At 35.8% G+C, this 21,447-nt stretch overlaps 1 protein-coding gene across 1 annotated transcript; it reads right to left on the bottom strand.

The window, feature by feature from the left end:
• Window positions 1-14,573: 14,573 nt before the first annotated feature.
• LOC116027041 lies at window positions 14,574-16,318 on the bottom strand. The gene is made up of 2 exons (XM_031268467.1): window positions 16,147-16,318; window positions 14,574-16,105 (listed from the first exon to the last, which is right to left on the bottom strand). Exons 1-2 carry the CDS (start codon window positions 16,316-16,318, stop codon window positions 14,574-14,576), a joined length of 1,704 nt encoding a protein of 567 aa, XP_031124327.1.
• Window positions 16,319-21,447: the final 5,129 nt, after the last annotated feature.

The raw sequence follows: 21,447 nt of genomic DNA, 5'->3' as shown, positions 1-21,447 counted from the left end.
ACATTATTTGGTAGCATATATAAAATAATGTACTTTCAGTACTTAAATAATGTACTATAAAATAATGTATTTTCTGTACAAAAATAATGTACTTTTAGTATATTAAAAATGTACTTTTTATTTATGATCTACACAGCTGTGTGGACCATGGTCTATGCAATAATGGTTGAGCCTTAGTGATGTGACAGACTGACAGTTCAAAGGTAAATTATTGTGTGGACCATATAGTCTACATAGTACTGTGTAGACCGTAATAAAAAGTACATTTTAATATAGTAAATGCATATATTAGTGTACTAAATGTATATTATATAAAAAAAATGTATTTTCAGTACTCAAATAATATACTTTCTCTTAGGCCTTCCACAATAGTTATTTTTGGACCAAATTTTGAGAAAAGTTGAGTGAGGTGGAGGAGAAAGAGTGAAGTGAGAGAAGGAGTGAGATGCTTATAGTAAAATGGGATTTTTGGAGTAAATATGGGTCCCACTTTATTATTAAGTTGTTTTGATTCTGCGCGCCTAGCGGACGCGTAAAGCCGTGTTATTTATTTTTTTTAATTTCAGAATTTTTTTTTCTTTTTCCTGCCCATTCATTTTCTCTTTTCATAATCACACTTGCAAAATCTCCTCAAACACCTCACACTATTGAGAAAGGCCTTGATATAATGTACATTTTCAATATATACTAACAGTACATTATTTGTGTACTGAATATACATTATTTGATGGTATGGTCCGCACAGATGTACTGTATGGACCATGATCCACACAGTAACGATTGAAAAGTTCAATTAGTGGGCTTAAAGCATCACTCGGTTGTTATGCCATGGACGCGGGTCAAAAACGGCGTCATTTTGCTTCAAAACGACGATGACTGAATTAAAAAAAATAAAATTACTTCCCTGCTATTTTTCTTCAGAATTCGTTCCTCTATATTCATAATTTTTGAACTCTATATTCACAATTTTAGAATTGAATTTCACAATTTTAGATCTCAATGTACAAAATTACAAAATCAATATTCACAATTTTTGAACTCTATATTCACAATTACAGAACTTTATATTCACAATTGCATAACTCTATATTCACAATTAAAGAACTCTATATTCAACAATATAACACAATTTTTTTAATACATATTCACAATTTTTAACTCTATATTCACAATTTTTGAAATCTATATTCACAATTAAAGAACTCTATATTCAACTGTTATTCCAGACATGCGTTTTAGACCGCAAGGTGGACTCAGGCCCATAGCATAATTTGCCCAGCATCCCTATTTGTGATTTTTAAGAATTTTTTTTTTTTTTTTTTTAGAACAACAAATTTTGGATGTGATTTTTAACTAATGGGGCGTGGAGTTTTTTTTTTTTCTCCTACCAAATAAATTTTTTTGTGAGACTTATTTATTAGGGAAAGAGAAGAAAGCTGTTGCGAAACTTGTACGTGACAAGGACAGTTGCAACTAGCATGTCGCGTGTAGTGCATGATTAAATTTATTTTTAATTTTTTTTTCTTTTTCTTGTCAATTTTGTTTTCCTATTTTCGTCTTCTCTCTCCCCCTTCTCTCCTACATTGCATTGAAAAAAAAAAAAAATCTATTGTTCAGGTTGCTCTTAGAGCATCTCCAATAGTTAATTTTTTTTTGGATAGATTTTTTAGTGACGAGTACGAGAGAGAGGAAAGAGATAAAAAAATTAAAAAAGAAAAAAAAACATTCTAACAATGCAAAAAATTTTTTTTAAAAAATAAATAAATAAGAACATTTGCGCACCCAACGTGCACCTACAACAACCTACTATACTTCTTTTCCCATTATTTGGGTCCCACAAAAATCTATACTTTACAAGAGGAAAAACTTTGAAAAAAAAAACCCACTACAACAGTATTTTTTTTTAAAAAAAAATTGATTATGAAAAAAATCGCCAAAGAACCTTTGTTGGGGTTCCTCTTAGAGCATGCTCAATAGTTGAAGTTTTTTTTCACAATTTTTATGGTGCCATTTAGGATAGAGTTTATAGAAAAAATGGAAAAAGAAAAATTGTTGCTTTTTTGTGTCTGTTTGAAAAAAATGGTCTGCTAGGCACGGCAAGTGCGCTGAACACCTGCAGAAGACAAAGTACCAATTTTTTCTGTAGCTGGACCTATATAAAACCAGCATTTGCAGTAATAAATTTTCCTTATGTCTTCCCTCTCCTCCACCTAAGCTCAAAAACCTTAAAAAAAAAAAAAATCTAAAATGCATTGGTGGAGATGATTTTAATTTTTTTTTTTTTTAGTTTAGTCTTATTTTAGATACTATAAGTACCCTTGTATTCTTCATTAAAACAAGATACATTAAACAAAGAGTTAATTTCATTTTTTGTCCTAGATTTATAGGTGTCATTTCATTTTTAGCTAGTCCTTTTTTTTTTTTCCGAACATCCCCTCTGGTCCTAGTATTATTATGGCATGACTATTTTTTGTCATTTGCTACACATGACTTGGATGTGTTTTACCCAATTGTTCATTGTTTCAATTCGCTTGTATTTTATAAAATTATCCTGTATGGATTTTCTCTAATATCAAATTGAATAATGTGCTATATCTCAACTAGAAGTCTAAACTAATATTTGGACTCCACATTATGTTTATGATACAACCCTGATGTTGTATTTTGTATGGGAATGCTCTTATTAGAGTTAAGAGCTAAACTCCATAAAGTAGGGGAGAAAAGACATGACTATGCTTTGAGCGGCAACCCAATTCCAGAAAAGAGAAATAAGAGAGTAGAAAGTCTCTAGACAAATTCAATATATTCCTCTGCCAATTATAATTTCACATTAAATGCCTAAAATAATGGTTACCCCACTATATAATCTAAAAACATAATAAGTCTCAATCAAAGTTATATCCATCATTTATGTCTATGTTTTTAGTGCTAACCATTTTGTACATTATGTTTTTAGAGTTGTACTATACATTTTTTTAGACAAAAATACCCGTACCATTATAACTTTCGTTATCTTTTTCATTAACTTTACCATACACATTCATCTCCCATATCTTTTCTTATATTTTTAGTGATAATAATATTTGTTGACATTATATATTGGATTAATATAATAAATAAGTTTTTCTATTTGATTTTAATTATTAAGAGTTTGTTAGTTATTTTTTAAAATATAAATATTAGGCAAATATTTTTGCACATCACATAGAAAATAATAATAATAATAATAATAATAATAATAATAATAATAATAATATTATTATTATTATTATTATTATTATTATTATAATATTGCACGATGGATGTATTATTTCCACGCCTATCAAAATCACCTTTTGTCGTCAATGTGATAAGTTAACAAGATATCATCAAAATAACAATAAATGGTGGGTCGTTGCTTCTACAATTTCCACATGCTCATGGTGCTCGGCTATTTTTTGTCTCGTTTCCACCAACATACATCTTAGAGCAACTTGTTATAGCCTTTGCAAATCTACCGGTACCCATCCTTGAGAATCCTCACCATCAAATTTTGGAATGTCTAATATCTCCAAGCACCTTTGTAGTCATGCCTCATGCACGACCATAAATTCTTCTATCATTTGTTGTAAGCTCTACATATCTGCATGTGAATCCTTATTCCCACATTTTTTTAAAGTAGTTCTTTTTTCTTCTTTTTTTTTCTTTTGTTTTTTTTTTTTGTTTTTTTTTTGTTTTTTTGTCTTGAGCCTGAAAATATTTTTTCTAAGGTGATACTCTCAATGAAAGCACGAATTAATACAACCTTGATGTTGTATGAGAATGTTCTTCTTCGAGTTAGGAGCTAAATTCTACAAAGTGAAGGAGAGAAAAAGGCATGCCAATTATGCTTCGAGTGATAACCCAACACTTAAAAATAAAAAAGATAAGTAGAAAGTTTCTAGACAAATGCAATATATTCCTCTGTCAGTTATAACTTCCAATGAAATGCCTAAAATAGTGATTTTTCCACTATATAAAAACTGCTACAACATTATTGCACCATAAGTGTCAATGGCCTTATAGTTAAGCGGCATAATTTTAGGTGTTTAAGTGGGAGGTCTCAGGGTCAAACCCCACTATGGGGATAGTAGGAAGGTAGAAAAATGAGTAACATTTTCAATAAAATAATGATATTTCTTTTAAAAAGTATTTAAAAAAATAGATGGCAAACTGGTTTCCGGCCCGAAACCAGAGCAGACCAGTTTAGCCAAAAAATTGTTGAAGCCATGTCCGAAAAATGACTTCAAGAGAAAAAATTCAGAAGTTATTTTCCCAAAAAATTGTTGAAGCCATGTCCGAAAAATGACTTCAAGAGAAAAAATTCAGAAGTTATTTTCCCAGAAAATGGCCTCATTTTCCTTAGCCAACGGAAGTTGCTTTCCGTTGACCGCATTTTCCAGGCGCGGCCAAACACCAAAAGTCAAGAAAATGAAGAAATCATTTTTCGGGCTACCAAACACACCCAAAAGCATCATAGACAAGAGTTTACATCTATCAAATAATATTTAATTAATTATAATTAAATTAACATTCCTTCTAATTACTTTTAATGATAGATAACAAATTTATTTATTTAGTTATCAAGTGTTTTCATAATTGTTAATATTAAATTGAGAAATTCCATTCTTAAAGACATGTAATTTAATTAGTTAATCTATTTAGATGTCATGTCTTGGATCAAGACATGTCATTCAATTTTTTTGTGCTTGTAACCCCAACATGTTAAGACTTTAATTAACCGTAAACCGCACAACCATTAATGTACTCTCTGAGTAGAGTGCTCATAGTTGATTGATTTAAATCAAGAAGATAAATAGACAGTTCACGTGGAAGATCGAACTCAAAATTTTATATTTTGTAATTATCAAATTAATTATTTAATCAACTTGATTGAGATTGTCCATGTTAGTTAAGAGTTAAAAGGAAAAAAGAAACTTGAAAAGATATAAATAATATTTTTTTATAATAGTTTAATTGGTTTTGGAATTTGATTTTTTGTCCTTCAAAACCATAATAATCTAAACCAAATTTATAAAGTTTCTTTTTTTATTTGGGAACTAAATTTGTTTGACAATTCTAATTGGAAAACTGATTTTATCAAATCATGTGTGTATCTAAATTTGATTATATATTCATTTAGTTTTAAAACGAATTGCTATATTTATATTTATTTGGTATTTTTTTTATGCAAATTATACTGTGGACCATAGTCATGACTGATACTGCAGTTGTGTTGAAAGAGAACTGCAGTTGTGTGGAACAGAGGTCGTTTCATCCGTTCAACACACTACAGTATCAGTTCAACACAACTGCAATTCCAGACGGATGAAACAGCCTCTGTTCCGCGCAACTGCAGTACCCTTTCAACACAATTGCAGTATCAGTTCAACACAACTGCAGTATCAGCCATGGTGCATGGTCCAACGACTGATTTTTTTTATATCGTGGTTTTTTATATCGTGGTTCTTGGTATTCGGTGTTATAGTAACGCGCAACTGCAGTACCCTTTCAACACAATTGCAGTATCTGATTTTTTTTTTTTATATCGTGGTTTTTTATATCGTGGTTCTTGGTATTCGGTGTTATAGTAAATTTTAAGTAATTTGAAGTTGAGTTAGACTTTATATGTTAATTTCCAATGTTGAGGTTCGATCCTGTAACTTTCCCTAAAAATTTGATAAATGTGTCATTTGAGGACAAGGTGCTTGACCCACGATGTTTTTCTTATAATGCAAACTTTTGAAATAATTTTTAGAATAAGGATTAAATAACCCTCAAACTTATTAGAAAATTGCAATTAAACTACTCTTGAATTGTACTTAAAAAAAAAACTACTCTTGAATTTAAAAAAAAAAAAGAATTAAATTAAAGAGACCATTGAATTAATTTGGAAAAAAATTACACATGCAAGGCAGAGTTTGGATTTAGGGATTAGGTTTAGGTTTAGGGTTTTTTTTTCTGTTTTTTTTTTTTTTTTGCAAAGAAAGCCAACTAAATTGAGCACATGCCTTTGAAAATACATCACTCCAGAGAACACTTGTCAATGACCCTAAAATAACAATTTTTTTTACCTCATTTAGTGAGGCAATCTTTCTGAGCATACTAGTGTGTGTGTATATATATATATATATATATATAGAAACAAAAAAGTATAAACATAGAATCATCTAAAATTAAGTTTGAAGATCATGCAATTATCTACGTGCTTTGTTAAATGCGATATGCTTTGAAACCTTCCTCAACAATGGCTGCACATGAAATTTCCTCCCTTTCCCGAATTTTTGCCATCTTTCTTATTCTTCTTCTCTTCTTTTTTAGTACTCTTCATCTGCTTGTTGTTATTTGCCATATCTCAAATTAGATCAGAATGAAGAGACTGAGAATGGTCAGAATAGAAGAGACCCCAATACCAATTAACCAATTAACAGCTGAGCTGAGCTGCTAGCCGATTATCTCTCCACTCCAGACTGACTGGCAATTGAAGAAAATGGAGTAATCAGTAAATCAGAAAAGATTCACACCCAAGCTGAGGGAGAGCTGCGAGACTCCGTTGCCTCCACTCCAGGCCAGGAGTAAAAGAAAGAAATGACGACGAACGAGGCCAGTAAATTGGGGAGTGAGACTTGTGAGACTTCAGGGGTTTTTATGTTTAGATTTAGGTTTATGTTTTAGGGTTTGGGGTTTTGGTTTTGGGGTTTGGGCCATTATCCGATCCAGCGGCAGCACTCTAGGCGGCACCATTATCCAACCCAGCGGCGACACTCTCGGTGGCTTCACTTCTACTTCTGGATTCACTTCGCCAATTGCTCCTCTAGACGGCTTCACTTCGGCAATTTACTTCAACAATATTTCGTTTTCTGTTGCCATTTATTCTCTCTAGGATGGGCACATTGATTATAATGAATTTGTGTTCATGATGAAAGATACTAACTTTAGCATGAAGGGTTACAGAACAACATAAGCAATGTGCTTAGTTCGCGTAAAATTTGATCTCTAGAGTCTCACTATGAGTAATGCGCTTAATATGCTCTGATCCTAACTCTGATATACTATGATCTACTTTCAAATGTAAATCATCAAGAACAAATGAGTTTTGTGGTACAATAGGGTTTAGCGTTAGGGTTTATGGTTAGGCTTTTAAGGTTTTACAGTTTAGGGTTTAGGGTTTGGGGTTTAGTGGCTTAGGGTTTTAGAGACTTTACATGTCAGCCATCTCACCTACACTAGCCAAACAAATGACATGAACACCCCAAGGCCCTAAGGGCTACCAACATAGCTTTAACCGGATGCATTTCACCCCTTGCATGCCATAACGGATCACAGCCAGCCCCCGCCTTTAAGTTTTACGGTTTTAGGGATTCGGGTTTAGGATTAAGGCTATAGGTTTTAGGGTTTAGGTTTAGAGTTGTTTAGGTTTTTTTTTAAAAAAAAAAAAAGTAATTATGTTATGTTAATGTTTACTCATCCAAAATACAAAAATAATAATATAGTACAAGTCTTTTTTCAAACTTCCGTGGAAAATCTTAATAGTTTCAAAACTCACTAAAGAAATGAAACATCAAATGAAAAACAACATTCACAAGATCATGAATCATGGGCATTCCATAAGGTCACATTGTCGTGCAGTAGTCTCAGTATGTGGTTGCTCTCCTCACCCACATACAACTGACATAGCTATGCGCTCACGTAGAACTTGATCTCCAAAGTCTCAATGCGCTTATATATGTTCTGGTCCTAGCTCCAATAAGCTTTGATCCTAGCTTTGATATGTCCTGATCTACTGTCAGATGTGAGTCATCAAGAACAAATGAGTTTAGTCGTACAGAAGAGTTTAGGGTTAGGATTAGGGTTTTTTTTTTATATATAGTAATAGTTGTTGCCTATTGGTAGATTCCAAAATTTCCAAAATAGATTAGTCTACAAAAAAAAGTATGTGCTGAAATTTTTTTGGGTAACTTGTGATGTTATAAGCTAGGAAACATAGCTTAGAACATCCAATACAACTGACATAGCTATTTAATTTTGACAATCTTCCTTTCCTTTTCTTTCTTCTTCTTCTCCACAACTGCTTTCTTCTCAGAAGCCTCCTCTAATCCAATTTATTTCTTGGATTCTTGGACTATTAAATTTCTTGTTGTTGGAAATACATTTACCATAGATATATCAGATTGTGCTTTCCTGGTAGTTTTTAGGTTCACAGATGCCGTATGTTAGTAATAGGGTTTTTTCTTGTGTGATTGATATTGTCAATGTGAAACACTGAAATGAAGGTCTTTGCTGTCTTGTTTGAGATTTAGGAATGAATCTCAGTGGTTATACTTGAATTAATGAATAAAAGAGAAAATAGTAATCACTTGCCATTGTGTATATTGAATGCTAATGTTCCTGAATCTTATTGTGATTCTTATGATAACTTCTTTTGTAACCAAAAGGAAAGGAACCTCATGTTTTGGCATCAGATTGGGTTGTTTTGACATTAACTAAATTATTCATTGGTTGTTCTCTTGCTTGTAAGAAAATGCTCAACTGGAATTGAGAAATTAAAGTCGTATATATGTCTCTCACAGTTTTCCTTCTTGATACTTAGCCGCTTGCAAACTGCATTCTGCAGGATGCATGTTGCAGAATGCAGACTACAAAATGCAAACTGCAGTTTAATTATGCATTCTACAGTTGTTTCTTTGATTCATTTGGTTGCTTGTTTGTATTAGGACTCTTAAATATAGATTACTTCTAGTCTGACTATAACTCTGTATCAGTATATATTTATTCCTCTGTAATCTGTATACGATTGATACACTCAAATATACAAACCTAATCTGGTATCAGAGCGTGTTTGCTTCTCACGTTTGCTTGCTCCAGCGCTCTCTCTATGGGCTTAAACAGGCGCCGCGTGCTTGGTTTACTCGTCTCCAGTCCTTTCTAGTATCCGTTGGTTTTCAGGCGTCCAAGACAGATGTTTCTCGGTTTATTTTCACACAGGGGGAGTCGCGTGTTTATCTGCTGGTGTATGTTGATGACATTCTCGTCATGGTAGTGACTCTGCTTTGGTTTCTTTGCTTATTTCTAAGTTGTCTGTTGCTTTCAAGATTCGTGATCTAGGTGTTCCTGGTTTTTTTCTTGGTATTCAGACGGTGCCTATGGATGGTGGTTTGTTGCTGTCTCAGAAGCGGTATATGCTGGACATTCTGAAGCGAGCAGGCATGGCGGACTGCAAACCGCTGGCCACTCCGGTGCCTGTCTCTAGGTCTGCTCCTGACTCGTCTGACCTGTATGCGGATCCCACTCGGTACTGGAGTTTGGCTGGTGCGCTGCAGTATCTCACAGTGACTCGTCATGATCTGTCTTTTGCGGTTAATGTGTTGTGTCAGCAGATGCATGCCCCGACTGTTGCACATTGGGCCCAGCTGAAGCGAGTTCTTCGGTATGTTCGAGGTACTACACATTATGGCTTGCAGTTGCGTCGGTCCTCTCATTCTGCATGTCATTCATGGCTACTGTGATTCTGAATGGGCCGGATGCCCTGTCGATAGGAAATCCACCAGTGGTTTCGTTGTGTTCTTGGGGTCTAATATGGTTTCGTGGGTCTGTAAGAAGCAGCGCACTGTGGCACGGTCTTCTACTGAGGCTGAGTACAAAGCCATTGATGATGTGTGTGCTGAGGTTACTTGGAACGTGTCTCTGCTCCGTGAGTTAGGTATTCCGCCTATTTCTCCTCCGCGGCTTTGGTGTGACAACCTAGGTGCAACCTACATGTGTTCCAATCCTGTCTTCCATGCTAGGACGAAGCACATTGAGATTGACTACCACTTCGTTCGGGACAAGGTGGCTTCCGGTGAGCTCCAGGTTAGCTTCATTTCGACCAAGGACCAGCTGGCCGACATCTTCACTAAACCGCTTGCTGCGCCTCGGTTTACTTCTTTGCGTGACAAGCTTCAGGTCGTGGCTCCGCCCTGCGCTTAATTGAGGGGAGTATTAGGACTCTTAAATATAGATTACTTCTAGTCTGACTATAACTCTGTATCAGTATATATTTATTCCTCTGTAATCTGTATACGATTGATACACTCAAATATACAAACCTAATCGTTTGCATGGATGGAAATATTCATTAAACACAAATAATGAAGAGTGTATGCCCACCCATAATTCTTACTTCGCTTATTTTATTGATTTTTGTAGTGTTGCTTATTGCGGATGAGTCATATGTGATCGATGATGCTGTGATCAAGATTCACCACAATTTTTTTTTTTGATCAAGTAGGAGGGGGGACCCTAAATAGCTAAGCAACATGGCCGTTGCAAACCACCCTGCGCATGCAAGGAATGCCCATCATCTCATCAATGAGAATCTCATTTAGCCCGACGGGAGGATCAATGTAGTCTTTCCAATTTGTCTCTTGAGAGCTCCCAATGGTAGCCAGTCGGTCAGTAGCAACGTTCTGTTCGAGGAAGATTGATCAGAGAACAAGCTTCCTGAATCTCGTTTGCCAACCGCGGATGTCTTCAACAATCACACGAGCAGGACCTCTGAGCATAGTATGGTCAATGATCCAATTCAGAACTTCAGTTGCATCAATCTGGACTTCAAGATCACGAATACCTCTGTTCCATGCCCACTGAAGGCCTTTCGCAATAGCCATGGCTTCAACCATCGCCGCATTGTTCCCTTCAACCCTTCCCGTGAAACCTCCTTGCCACTCCCCGACGCTATTGCGTGAAATGCCACCCACGCCTAATCTATTGGATAAACTCTTGTAGCTTCCATCGACATTAAGAGTCCATTCACAGTTGCTTGCTGCCTTCCACCTGAGCAACATGTCCCTGTAGTTCGGTAAATTTCTCGCCATACCTTGCCTAGCAAAGGCATTATTAATTTCCTTTGTTGCTTCAATAATCCAGCTCACTTTTCGATGAATATCTAACTCCGTTCCACAAAAAATTCTGTCATTCCGCCATCTCTAAATCCACCAACATGTAGTAGCAAACGTAATGGCCCAGTCATTTTCTGTGTTGTTGTTTTATCTCTTCTTTGTAATATTCCAGCATATCCAGTCCTTTGTTGCCTCCCCAGGGTTAGCATTTACGTTCCCTCCAATGGCATTCCATACTATAATCGCTTTGCTGCATGTCCTGAATATGTGTTCCGTTGTTTCCTCCTGATTGTCGCATAATGTACACATGCCATCCTCAGTAAGACCTCTACGCTTGCGCTCAGCATTCCCCCTCACTCTATCATGACTCATAGTCCAAAGGAGGTGCTTAAACTTGCTCGGTATTTTAAGTTTCCAGATTAGAGACCACCATGTATCTCGTGTTTGCAAATTATAATTCTTAATCATGTTATAAGCTGATTTAATAGAAAATTTACCAGATGGCTCTTGTTTCTAAAACACTTCATCCAGTTCGTCGGCTTCCGTGTCAACTTGCATCTGTTGCAGCTTGGTTGTAATGCTCTTTGGGAGGCCATGTATTTCACCCCATTTCCATCCATTCGCTCCTTCCCACATATCAGCAATCGTAGTGTTGACATTATGGATCATGCCCGGATTAGAATGTTCTTCTATTAGCGCCCTGTCTCCAATCCATATGTCCGTCCAAAATTTAGTGTCGTGGCCCGTAGTGACTTTGTGGTGGATCCCCGAGCCCGCCATATTCATGGCTTTAGTAATTCCTCTCCATGCACTGGACGCCACCTTATTGCATTGGAATATCTCCTTGCCCTTCTTAAGTTTAGCATACTTTGAGGTAAGTACCTTAGTCCAAAGTTTATCACCCTCAATTAGAATCCTCCAACCAAGCTTTGCCATGAATGCCATGTTCATTTCTTTCGCTGTTTTAATGCCAAGACCCCCAAATTCTTTGGGTTTCGTGACATTCTCCAGTTAACAAGGTGGCATCTCCTTTTTTCATTAGTGCTGCCCCATATGAAGCCCCTTACTCATTTATCAATTTCTTCAAGGATTCCCACCGGTAGCATCGTCGTTTGCATGACATAGTAAGGGATGGAGCTAAGAGCAGATTAAGCGAGGACGCGCCTGCCAGCTAAGGTAAGAAGTTTCGTCTTCCATCCCTCCAGTTTTGAATCCAATCTATCTAGAATAGAACTGAATATGTTGTTGGTTACTCTCCCATGGATAGACGGGACTCCCAAGTATTTACCTAAATCGTATGACTGAGGTATTCTTGCCATCTCTGTTAATCTTTGTGCTTCGTCAATGTTGACATGTTTGGAGAAAAAAATCTTAGATTTGCCTAGACTTACTTTCTGCCCGGATGCTCAGCTAAATTTTTCCAAGCACTCTTTAATAGTCAAAATATGTTCCTGCGAAGCTTCGGCAAAAAGAACCATATCATCAACAAAAAATAAATGAGACAGAGTAGGACCATGCTTGGATGTGTGAATTCCTTTCCATTTTCCTTTTCGGACCTCCTCTCTAATTAGATGGTTCAACCTTTCCATGCAAAGGACAAAAAGATAAGGCGATATGGAGTCTCCTTGTCTAATCCCCCTTGTAGGCTTTATCCAATCAAGTTGCTTGCCATTCCAGATAATACTTAGTCTAGCTGTTTCGACGCATGTCATAATGTTACGAACCCAATCTTCCCTTAAACCTGCATCCTCAAGTGTATCCCTTATAAAGGACCAATCCAACCGATCATATGCCTTCTCAAGATCGATTTTAATAATCATATATTTTTTTCCATTCTGAGCAGTTCGCATCGTATGAAGAACTTCTTGGTAGATAAGAACATTGTCCACAATTTGCCTTTCTGGAACAAAACTACTCTGTTCGGGTCCAACAAGTTCCTTAAGGATGGGTTTGATCCTATTGGTCATTGTTTTTGTGATGATTTTGTAGATCACATTACAAAGGCTAATAGGTCTAAATTGGCTCATGCTTTCAGGGTTTTGAGTTTTAGGAATGATGATCACCTTATTTCATCGCTGATTCCATCATCCAGCTTCCTATTGTTGATAAAATCCATAACTTGTTTATACATTGAGTTTCCAATCACTGTCCAAGTTTTTTTGGTAGAAATCGGCGTGAAACCCATCTGGTCCAGGAGCTTTGAGTGGAGCCATTTCAAAAAGTGCAATTTTCATCTCCTCGATAGTAATTTGTTTATAGACTTCTTCCCATTTGCTCCCGTCTAAAACTGGAAATTTACCTTTCAGGATCCCACTAACATCACTTTCAGTTTCCTTCGAGAATAGTTTGCTATAAAAGTCATTCACCATTCTTTCCATATCATTGTTGTTAAAACAATATCCATCCTCCGCCTTGAGCTGGAACCTCTGTCTCCTGGCTTTCTTTATGTTAACCATTCTATGATAAAACTTTGTATTCAAGTTTCCAGAAGAAATCCAATTTTCCCGGGATTACTAAAACCAGAAAATTTCCTCTTGGTGTAGTGTGTCCTCCAACTCTCTCCTTAACTTCTTTTCAAGCTTAATTAACCCCGGATGATGTTCATTATCCAACACCTTTTGGATCCCCTCCAATCTTTTAGTCAATCTCTTTTTTCTTTGGTGTATATTCCCAAAGGTAGTATTATTCCAGGCTTTCAGGGTGGTTGCCATATTCTTAGAGTTGTTCCAGACAGTATCTTCCTTGTTCCAATTATCACCGACAATATTTAAGAAGTTGGGATGGGTTGCCCAAGCGCCTTGGTATCTAAAACCGCTTGTCCTAACCTCAGACCAATCGCCAATAGAGATTAAAATGGGGCAGTGGTCCGAATTAATAACAGCTAGGTGATGAACTTTTGTTTTAGTAGATCTTTCCAACCAGTCAATTGAGCAGAGAGCTCTGTCAAGCTTGGCCCCTCTAAAATTGGAATTCTCATTTCCTCTTTTCCAAGTGAAACATTGTCCATTGAATCCCAAATCCACAAGAGCTTCGTCAAAATCCATTCGTTGAACTTGGCACTTCTGTGGTTATCAAAGCTTCCTGGGTTGCTAACTTCTTCCCTTTTAGTTACCGAGTTAAAATCTCCTACAGCTATCCAATGATTATTAATGTTGAGCTTTTCCTTTTTGAGAGTGTTCCATAATTTATTATGTAAATGAGCCATGGGACTGGCATATACCACAGCTAAGTTCCAAATATCTGTATTACCACTACTAATCTCCAATAACATGAATTGAGGATTTGTCCCCATAACTATAACATTTGAAGGATCATTCCAAAGAGACCAGATACCACCACTAAAACCAACGGCTTCGATTCTAGCCCAGTTATCAAAACCCAACTTTTTGCAAACTATATCATCATTGGCACCCGACATCTTGGTCTCCAATAAAGCAAAGCATATCCGGCTTATGGCACTTAATCAACCATTTTGCAGCTCTAAGGAACTCCTTAGATGCCGCTCCTTGGCAATTCCAGATAATGATCTGCATGGGAAACAGACAAGAAGAAAGAGAGCACGAAAAAAACACAACAGGACAAACAGGCCAACGACAAAGAAAACAAACAACGGCAAGGAGAAAACGCACAAAAGAAAGACACAACCTGGACGACAAGCAGAAGGCCGGAGCAAAGACTCTAGGCCTCCGCTTCCATCTCCATCTCCTCACTACTCTTATCTCTCAGTCCTGAACGGTGGTCGGAATGCCCCGTGGTTGATTCCGTATTGATGCCTGACGGGGGGTCGCCATGGTGTTCAGTGAACAACAAGTTTTGGGCGTCAATAGTTGCCTCCTCGTTATAAAAGTCATTTTGGACGCGTAGAACACTCGTGGCTCCTTGCTTATTTCCATGGACCACAATATGTTCCTCAGTCGCAGCAGCCATGTTCCTTCCCCTACCTGTTTTCCTGCCTTCACATCGCTCATTAGTTGTCTTAGTTTGTATAGGAATTTCCTTGTGCTTTCCATGCAAATTATTCCCCTCGATTTGCTTCTCATTAATTAGAACGGTCGGTCTCTTCCCCTTGGTCGAGTAGTGGCTTTTATTTTGGTTATTCACATTGTCGTCCCTTATGCTAACATCATTTTCATGAATTTGGTTCTCCCAAGTATTCTCCACCTCAACAGTCTCCGTATTATTCTGCCCCTCATTACCTTCCTCGTTTAACGCTTGAAAGCGAGAGCCCTTATTGAATGTTTCCACAATACTCATCTGTTTACCTTCCTTATGCTGGGTGTTTCTTGCATTTACAGGCCCTCTGTATTCTCTACTTTCTTGATTTTTAGAGTACTTTCTTCTCGGTTTCACTACAATTACCCATGATCCATAATCTTCCGTAACCTCTGGCCTTATCAAGGTAGGTTCCCTACTATGGCTCTCGTTTCCTTTTTCATTACCGTCGTGCTCACTTCTGCATCTAGTGGTCGCCAGCGGCCTGCCCTCCCCGTTCTGATTCATGTTCTGTTCCTCGTTGCTGTCAGCATTTTGATTTTTTGAACAACCATTTGCATTGTGCCCGTAGACTCCACATTTGAAACATATGAGGTGTAATCCCTCGTACACAATCGGTCGAACTATCCTTCTTAACGTAAATTTAGACAGCAGTGGTTTTGTAATGTCCACTTCCACGCAGATTCTAGCAAAACTTGCCGGTGAGACCAGGCTGGTTGCTGTGTCTATATTTATTGGGCGGCCTATCTTCTTCCCAACTTTCATCAGAAAATTGTAATCAAAATATTCGACTGGCAAACACGGGAAACGAACCCAAACAATCATGCTTTCAGTTTTGTCTGTAAAAGGATCGAAATTTGAGATCCATTCTTTGATGATCAAATAGTGATCGAGAACCATCCATGGACCCCCGTATTTAACGAATTCATAATCGTCCACGAAAGCAAACTTGGCAAGGTAATAACCATTTTCCATGGTTACAAGCTCCATTCGTGCCTTCGGATGCCAGATAGCCGTGAGTCTTTTGAGGAGATAGGTGTAGCCGACATTTCTCCCCATTACTTTCACGATTAAAGATTGTCTCCACTTTGCTCTTAGTCTCACCTTCTCCTCCTTGGTTAATCTTATAACTGGACATCCCCCATCGACGTCTGTGTCACCATCTTCCTCCTCATCATCTGACACTAGATCAATCTCCTCCAGTATTTGCTTGTTCCCTGTGGATTCATTTGCTACTATCTGCTTAAAGAAAGGGTACCTGTGGTGGTGCTTTCACTAGTGTTAACAAGAGTCTCGCCGGCCTGCTTCTCTGGAGCGTCTCCCATCGGGGACTCCGTAGATGTTTCCGGTTTCTTCGTACTTCGCTCCAAAATATCTTGGATTTCCGACGGCCTTGCCGGCGATGGCGTTCCGTCGTTTTTAGAGAGCATTCCAACGACAATTTCTCGAAGTTTCTGGGTTCGCAGAGAGAAGAGCTTTCTTGTGTTCTCCGTCGCTTCGTTTTTTGATATTGGAATTGAATCATTGGAACAAGTACATTAAAGAGGAAATAGAGAAGAGGAATGAGGCGTGGGAGGAAAAGTACACACGGTCCTTCAATTCTTTGCAAAAAAAAAAAAAAAAAAAAATTCATTAGTTTAGCTACGGATATCATAATCCGTCGCTAGGATCTTTAAAAAATTGTGTAAAACTTTAGTGACGGAAAATTAATCCGTCGCTAGAATGTTCTCTTAAAATATCACTGTACAAATCTAGCGACGGACTTAATATCCGTCGCTAGATTTTTTTTTTTAATTATTAGTTTAGCGACGGATATCCGTCGCTAAGATCTTTAAAAAATTGTGTACAACTTTAGTGACGGAAAACGAATCCGTCGCTAGAGTGTTCTCTTAAAATATCACTGTACAAATCTAGCGACGGAATGAGAATCCGTCGCTAAAATGTAAAGACAAACACAACCCAATTGAAAATATAGCGACGGATATATATATCCGTCGCTAATCTGTAGCAACTAAAATTTCCGCAAAAATTCCATCGCAAATCCGTCGCAAATTTGTCTCTAATTTTTGCGCAAAAATTTACCGCCAAAATTAGCTACGTATTTAACAACGAAAAAAATCCGTCACAAAATCTGTCGCTAATTCGTCACTACTCCGTCGCTAAATGTCCGTTTGACAAATAAATGAAAATTTGTCGCTAAGTTGTCACTAATCCGTCGTAAAATTAGCAACGGAAAAGATCCGTCGCTAAATCCGTCGTTATTTTCGCGTTTTTTTGTAGTGAACCCTAAAACCTAAACCCAATCCCTAAATTCAATAAAAGTTCACCTTTGAAAACAAAAATCTTGAATTTATTAAAAAAAAATTAAAGAGACCATTGAATTAATTTGGGAAAAAATTACAATTAAGCACTTTTTTAACAACACCAACAACAACAGTAGTAGTAGTAGTAATAGTGGATGAGCATGGACAAAGAGCATATTGTTGAATAGTCGGACAGATACTGAAAAAAGATGGTCAAACAAATCCTTGAAAAAATGATCAACCAGACGAATCGCCAAAAAAAAAAAAAAAAAAAAAAAACTCCGTCCAAATATATTGGACAAAGAATGCTCTTCATCTCACAGATATGGACTAAAATGTTCTTGATTCGAATTTATTTTGATTACTAGTTTTTCTTATGCGCGAATCGCGATGCGCCAAAAATAGGTGCCCAATATTAATATTTTATATTAAAATTTTAAATTTATTTAGGTTTTAGATATTTAAATTATTGTAAATAATAATAATAATGTAAAATATATTTATAAATTTTATATTTATATTTTAAAAAATAACTAACATATAACTCCAATACATAATGTCTATATATTATTATTATTGAACAAAATAAGAAAATATATAGTGGATGCATGTGTATGGTAACAATAGTGGAAAAGATAACGGAAGTTATAACGGTAGGAGTATATTTATCTAATATATTATAAAGGACAACTTTTATAGCATAATGTACAAAAAAAAAATTTAACGGAAAAAACAGACATAGATGAAGGGTATAACCTTCATTCACGCTTATTATGTTTTTAGATTATTGTTTTAAAAATCAAGATTTTAACTAAAATAGTTATATTGAATGATAGGGCTACATGGACTAAAAGTTTTCATAAAAAATTTTCACCATTAATATAACTATTATTATTTATTAACTACTATAAGGTCCATGTAACATTAATATAACTATTATTATTTATTAACTACTATAAATTGGCTTAACTCACCACATGTTGAAATAAAATATATTTATTAATTTAATAGGAATGATTGATTGATTTGCTAAGTAGGCAAATAACATGGTATAATAGGTCAAAATGGACTAATTGCGTTTTGTTTCTAGCTCAATGGGCACTTTGAAATATTTTTAGTTTGATGGTTTAATTTCATTTTTCTAATAAGTTTTAGGCATGCCAAAGACCTTGTGCTCTAGTGGCACCCGGTTTACACTCCTATGTGGAAAGGAGTGGTTTCAAGTCGCATTGGAGGCGACAGAGTCAGTAATACTAAAAAAAATAAGTTCCTCTTGACGAGTGCCAAATTTCACTACTATTGGGAGGCATTTAGTGGCCAATTTGGGATTGAAAATGTTCTATTTGTACTCAAAATGCTTTGAAATATGATAAATTGTGTTAAAGGACTAATTTTGAGACATTTTTTTATTTGTAAAATAGGTCCAACTCAATGGCAATTTGGACAAAATAGAGCAAAAATAGGATGGAAGCAAAAGTCTGCGTACTATTACGAGCTGTGTTACGCTCATTACAAGGCTCGTAATGCTCAGGATCGAAAAGTCCATTCTTATTATTATGAGCGTCACTATGCACGTAACGGAAGTTGGTAACAAAGAACATCAAAAAAATAGTTTTGTTATTACAAGCTACATTACGCTCATAATATATAGGCTATGTAGCAAGGAGCATCCACGAGCTATTTTTGCCATTACAAAGGGCGCTATGCTCATAATGCATCGCTTAATAGGGAACATGCATCATAATCACATTCCTGCTATTACGAGACACATTACGCTAACGGGCCGCGTAATACAAGCGTATTCAGAAGCTATAAAAGGGAGAAGTGAGAAACTTTAATTTAGAGGATCTTTTTCTTTTCTTAGGTTTCCACTTTAGACTACTTTGTGGAGTGTTTTTTCCCTTTTACTTTTCCATCACTTGATACAATTCAATTTCAATTTCAATTTCAACTTCCAATCAATACTTAGATTTACTTTCAATTGCAACATTGATCAAGGATTGAAGATTTCAAATTCAATATAGATAAGTTCTTCTTCATTTTCATTTATTGCAATCTACTTTGTGCTTACTTAATTTGATTCCACATCTTGTGAAAGTTATGAATTGTGTTTTTGTTATTGAATCCTTGCTATTTTCCTTTCCAGTATGTGTGAGTAGATTTCTTAGGAGGGTGTTAAGGATGCAAATTATATTAATTAGGTTTTTGGAGATGTGATCTTGAATTGATTAATTCAGGGAGATGAGGCTTTATGTGGATGATGTTGATCAACATGATCGAGTCTTGTTTAGGAAGTAACAATCTAATCTAGGTTCAAGTGGTTGATCAATCATGCTCCGCCTTTGAGAAAACGCCCCTTATTAGCCATTTATGAGGCATGAGAATATCTTTAAGTGCTCTAAGGGTGTACGAAATGACCTTGAGAAAGGCTTCCCCTTGGTTAATATGACATCCTTCACCTAATCGATTGACTATTTCCCGGCCTTGTCCTTGATTTGATTCAATTTCCCTCGTCCTAATCCAAGTTCATATTTCCCTTTGCTTTTCTCTTTATTGTTATCTTGTTTTTTTTTTTTTTGTTAATTGTTTTTACTATTGCATTCTCCAAACTTTTACTTGAGGTAGATTTCCATTTGAAGTGTTAGTACATCAATGAGATGATTTCACATAAGTTTTTGTCAAAATGAAAAATAGGAAAAATGATCGAATAGACCCTTGAATTTTAGTGCAAATAGTCACTTGAACTTTAAAAAAGTGTAATTAAACACTCGAATTTGTTATTTTGGTGCATTTAAACCCTATAACCGGTTATTCACCTGGATAACCAGTCATTAAGATTTCGGCAACATTTTCGGTAATAATTTCGGCGAAAAAATTTCTAACGACAATAAAAAATAATATATATATATATATATATATATATATATATATATATATATATATATATATATATATATATATATATATATTAGGTGACCTACCGGAGAAGACGATCTGCCGGTCGTCTTCTCCGGTGGAGTACGCGACCAGATCGGTTGCCTTCTCTACTGGAAAAGGTGACCTATCTAGTTGCCTTCTCCACTGGAAAAGGTGACCGGATTGGTCACCTTCTCCACCGGAGAAGATGACCGATCATCTTCTCCGGTAAAAAAGTCATCAAAAGTTGTTTTTCATGTTTTGATGCTGGTTAGCGGTGGTTAATGATGGTCAACGTCAATAATATTACCGGTAACCTGTTGGTTATAGGTAAATCAGACTTATTTGACTCATTTTAACAAGTTTGAGTATTTAATTGAATTTTTTTAAAGTTTAAGAACCTAATTACACTTTGGTCTAAAGTTAAGGGTCTATTTGATCATTTCCCCTAAAAAATATGGTTGTTGTAATAGATAAGGGAAAATGACACTTTTTCCCCCTATGTTATATGCTTATAGCACTTTTCCCCCCTGTGTTATTAAAGTGGTTGTTTTCCCCCCTCAGTTATTTTAAAAGTGGTAGTTTTTTCCCTTGTAATGTTAAATTGACATTTTAGCCCTTAAAAATAACTATTTCATTTATTTTTATTCTCCAATCAATTGTTACTAATATATATGGAAGATCACGGTTCGATACGAACCTAATCGAACACTATAGCAATTGAACTTAAATAGTATAGACGGTTACAGTTACGATTCAAAACCGAAAAAATAAAATAAAATAATTGTTAAATTTAGACTATTTTTAAATAAAAATAAAATTATAAAAATAAATAAATAAATACATAAGTTTTGATTGGCGGTTCAAAATCGAAATTGGAACCAAATCGTACCAATTTATCAAAATAAGTGTTTGATCATTTTCACTATATATGACTGTGGCTAAGTTCCAGTTCACGGTTCAACAATTATTTAATTTTAAATTTTTCGGTTCTGAATCGTAACCAGAACCGTCCATACTATTTCGGTATGATTGTTATAGTGTTTGGTTAGGTTCGAACCGAATCGTGATCATCCATACATATAAATAATAATTTGTTAGAGAAGAAAAATAAATGAAATAATTATTTTTAAGGGTAACAATGTCAATTTAACATTTCAGGGGGAAAAATTGTCACTTTAATAACACAGGAGAAAAAGTGCTATATGCACATAACATAGGAGGAAAAAGTATCATTTTCCCAATAGATAAACATGAAATTTACTCGCTCTATATTTAGCAGTAAGCCCATTATATTATGTGTACCGTACCGGGGAGGACAAAAGCAAAGAAGTGGAAAA

The sequence above is a fragment of the Ipomoea triloba genome, chromosome 8, assembly GCF_003576645.1.
Source record: "Ipomoea triloba cultivar NCNSP0323 chromosome 8, ASM357664v1".
NCBI lineage: Eukaryota > Viridiplantae > Streptophyta > Magnoliopsida > Solanales > Convolvulaceae > Ipomoea > Ipomoea triloba.
The sequence above is the reverse complement of the archived record's forward strand: the minus strand, read 5'-3'. Positions and strand labels throughout refer to the sequence as shown.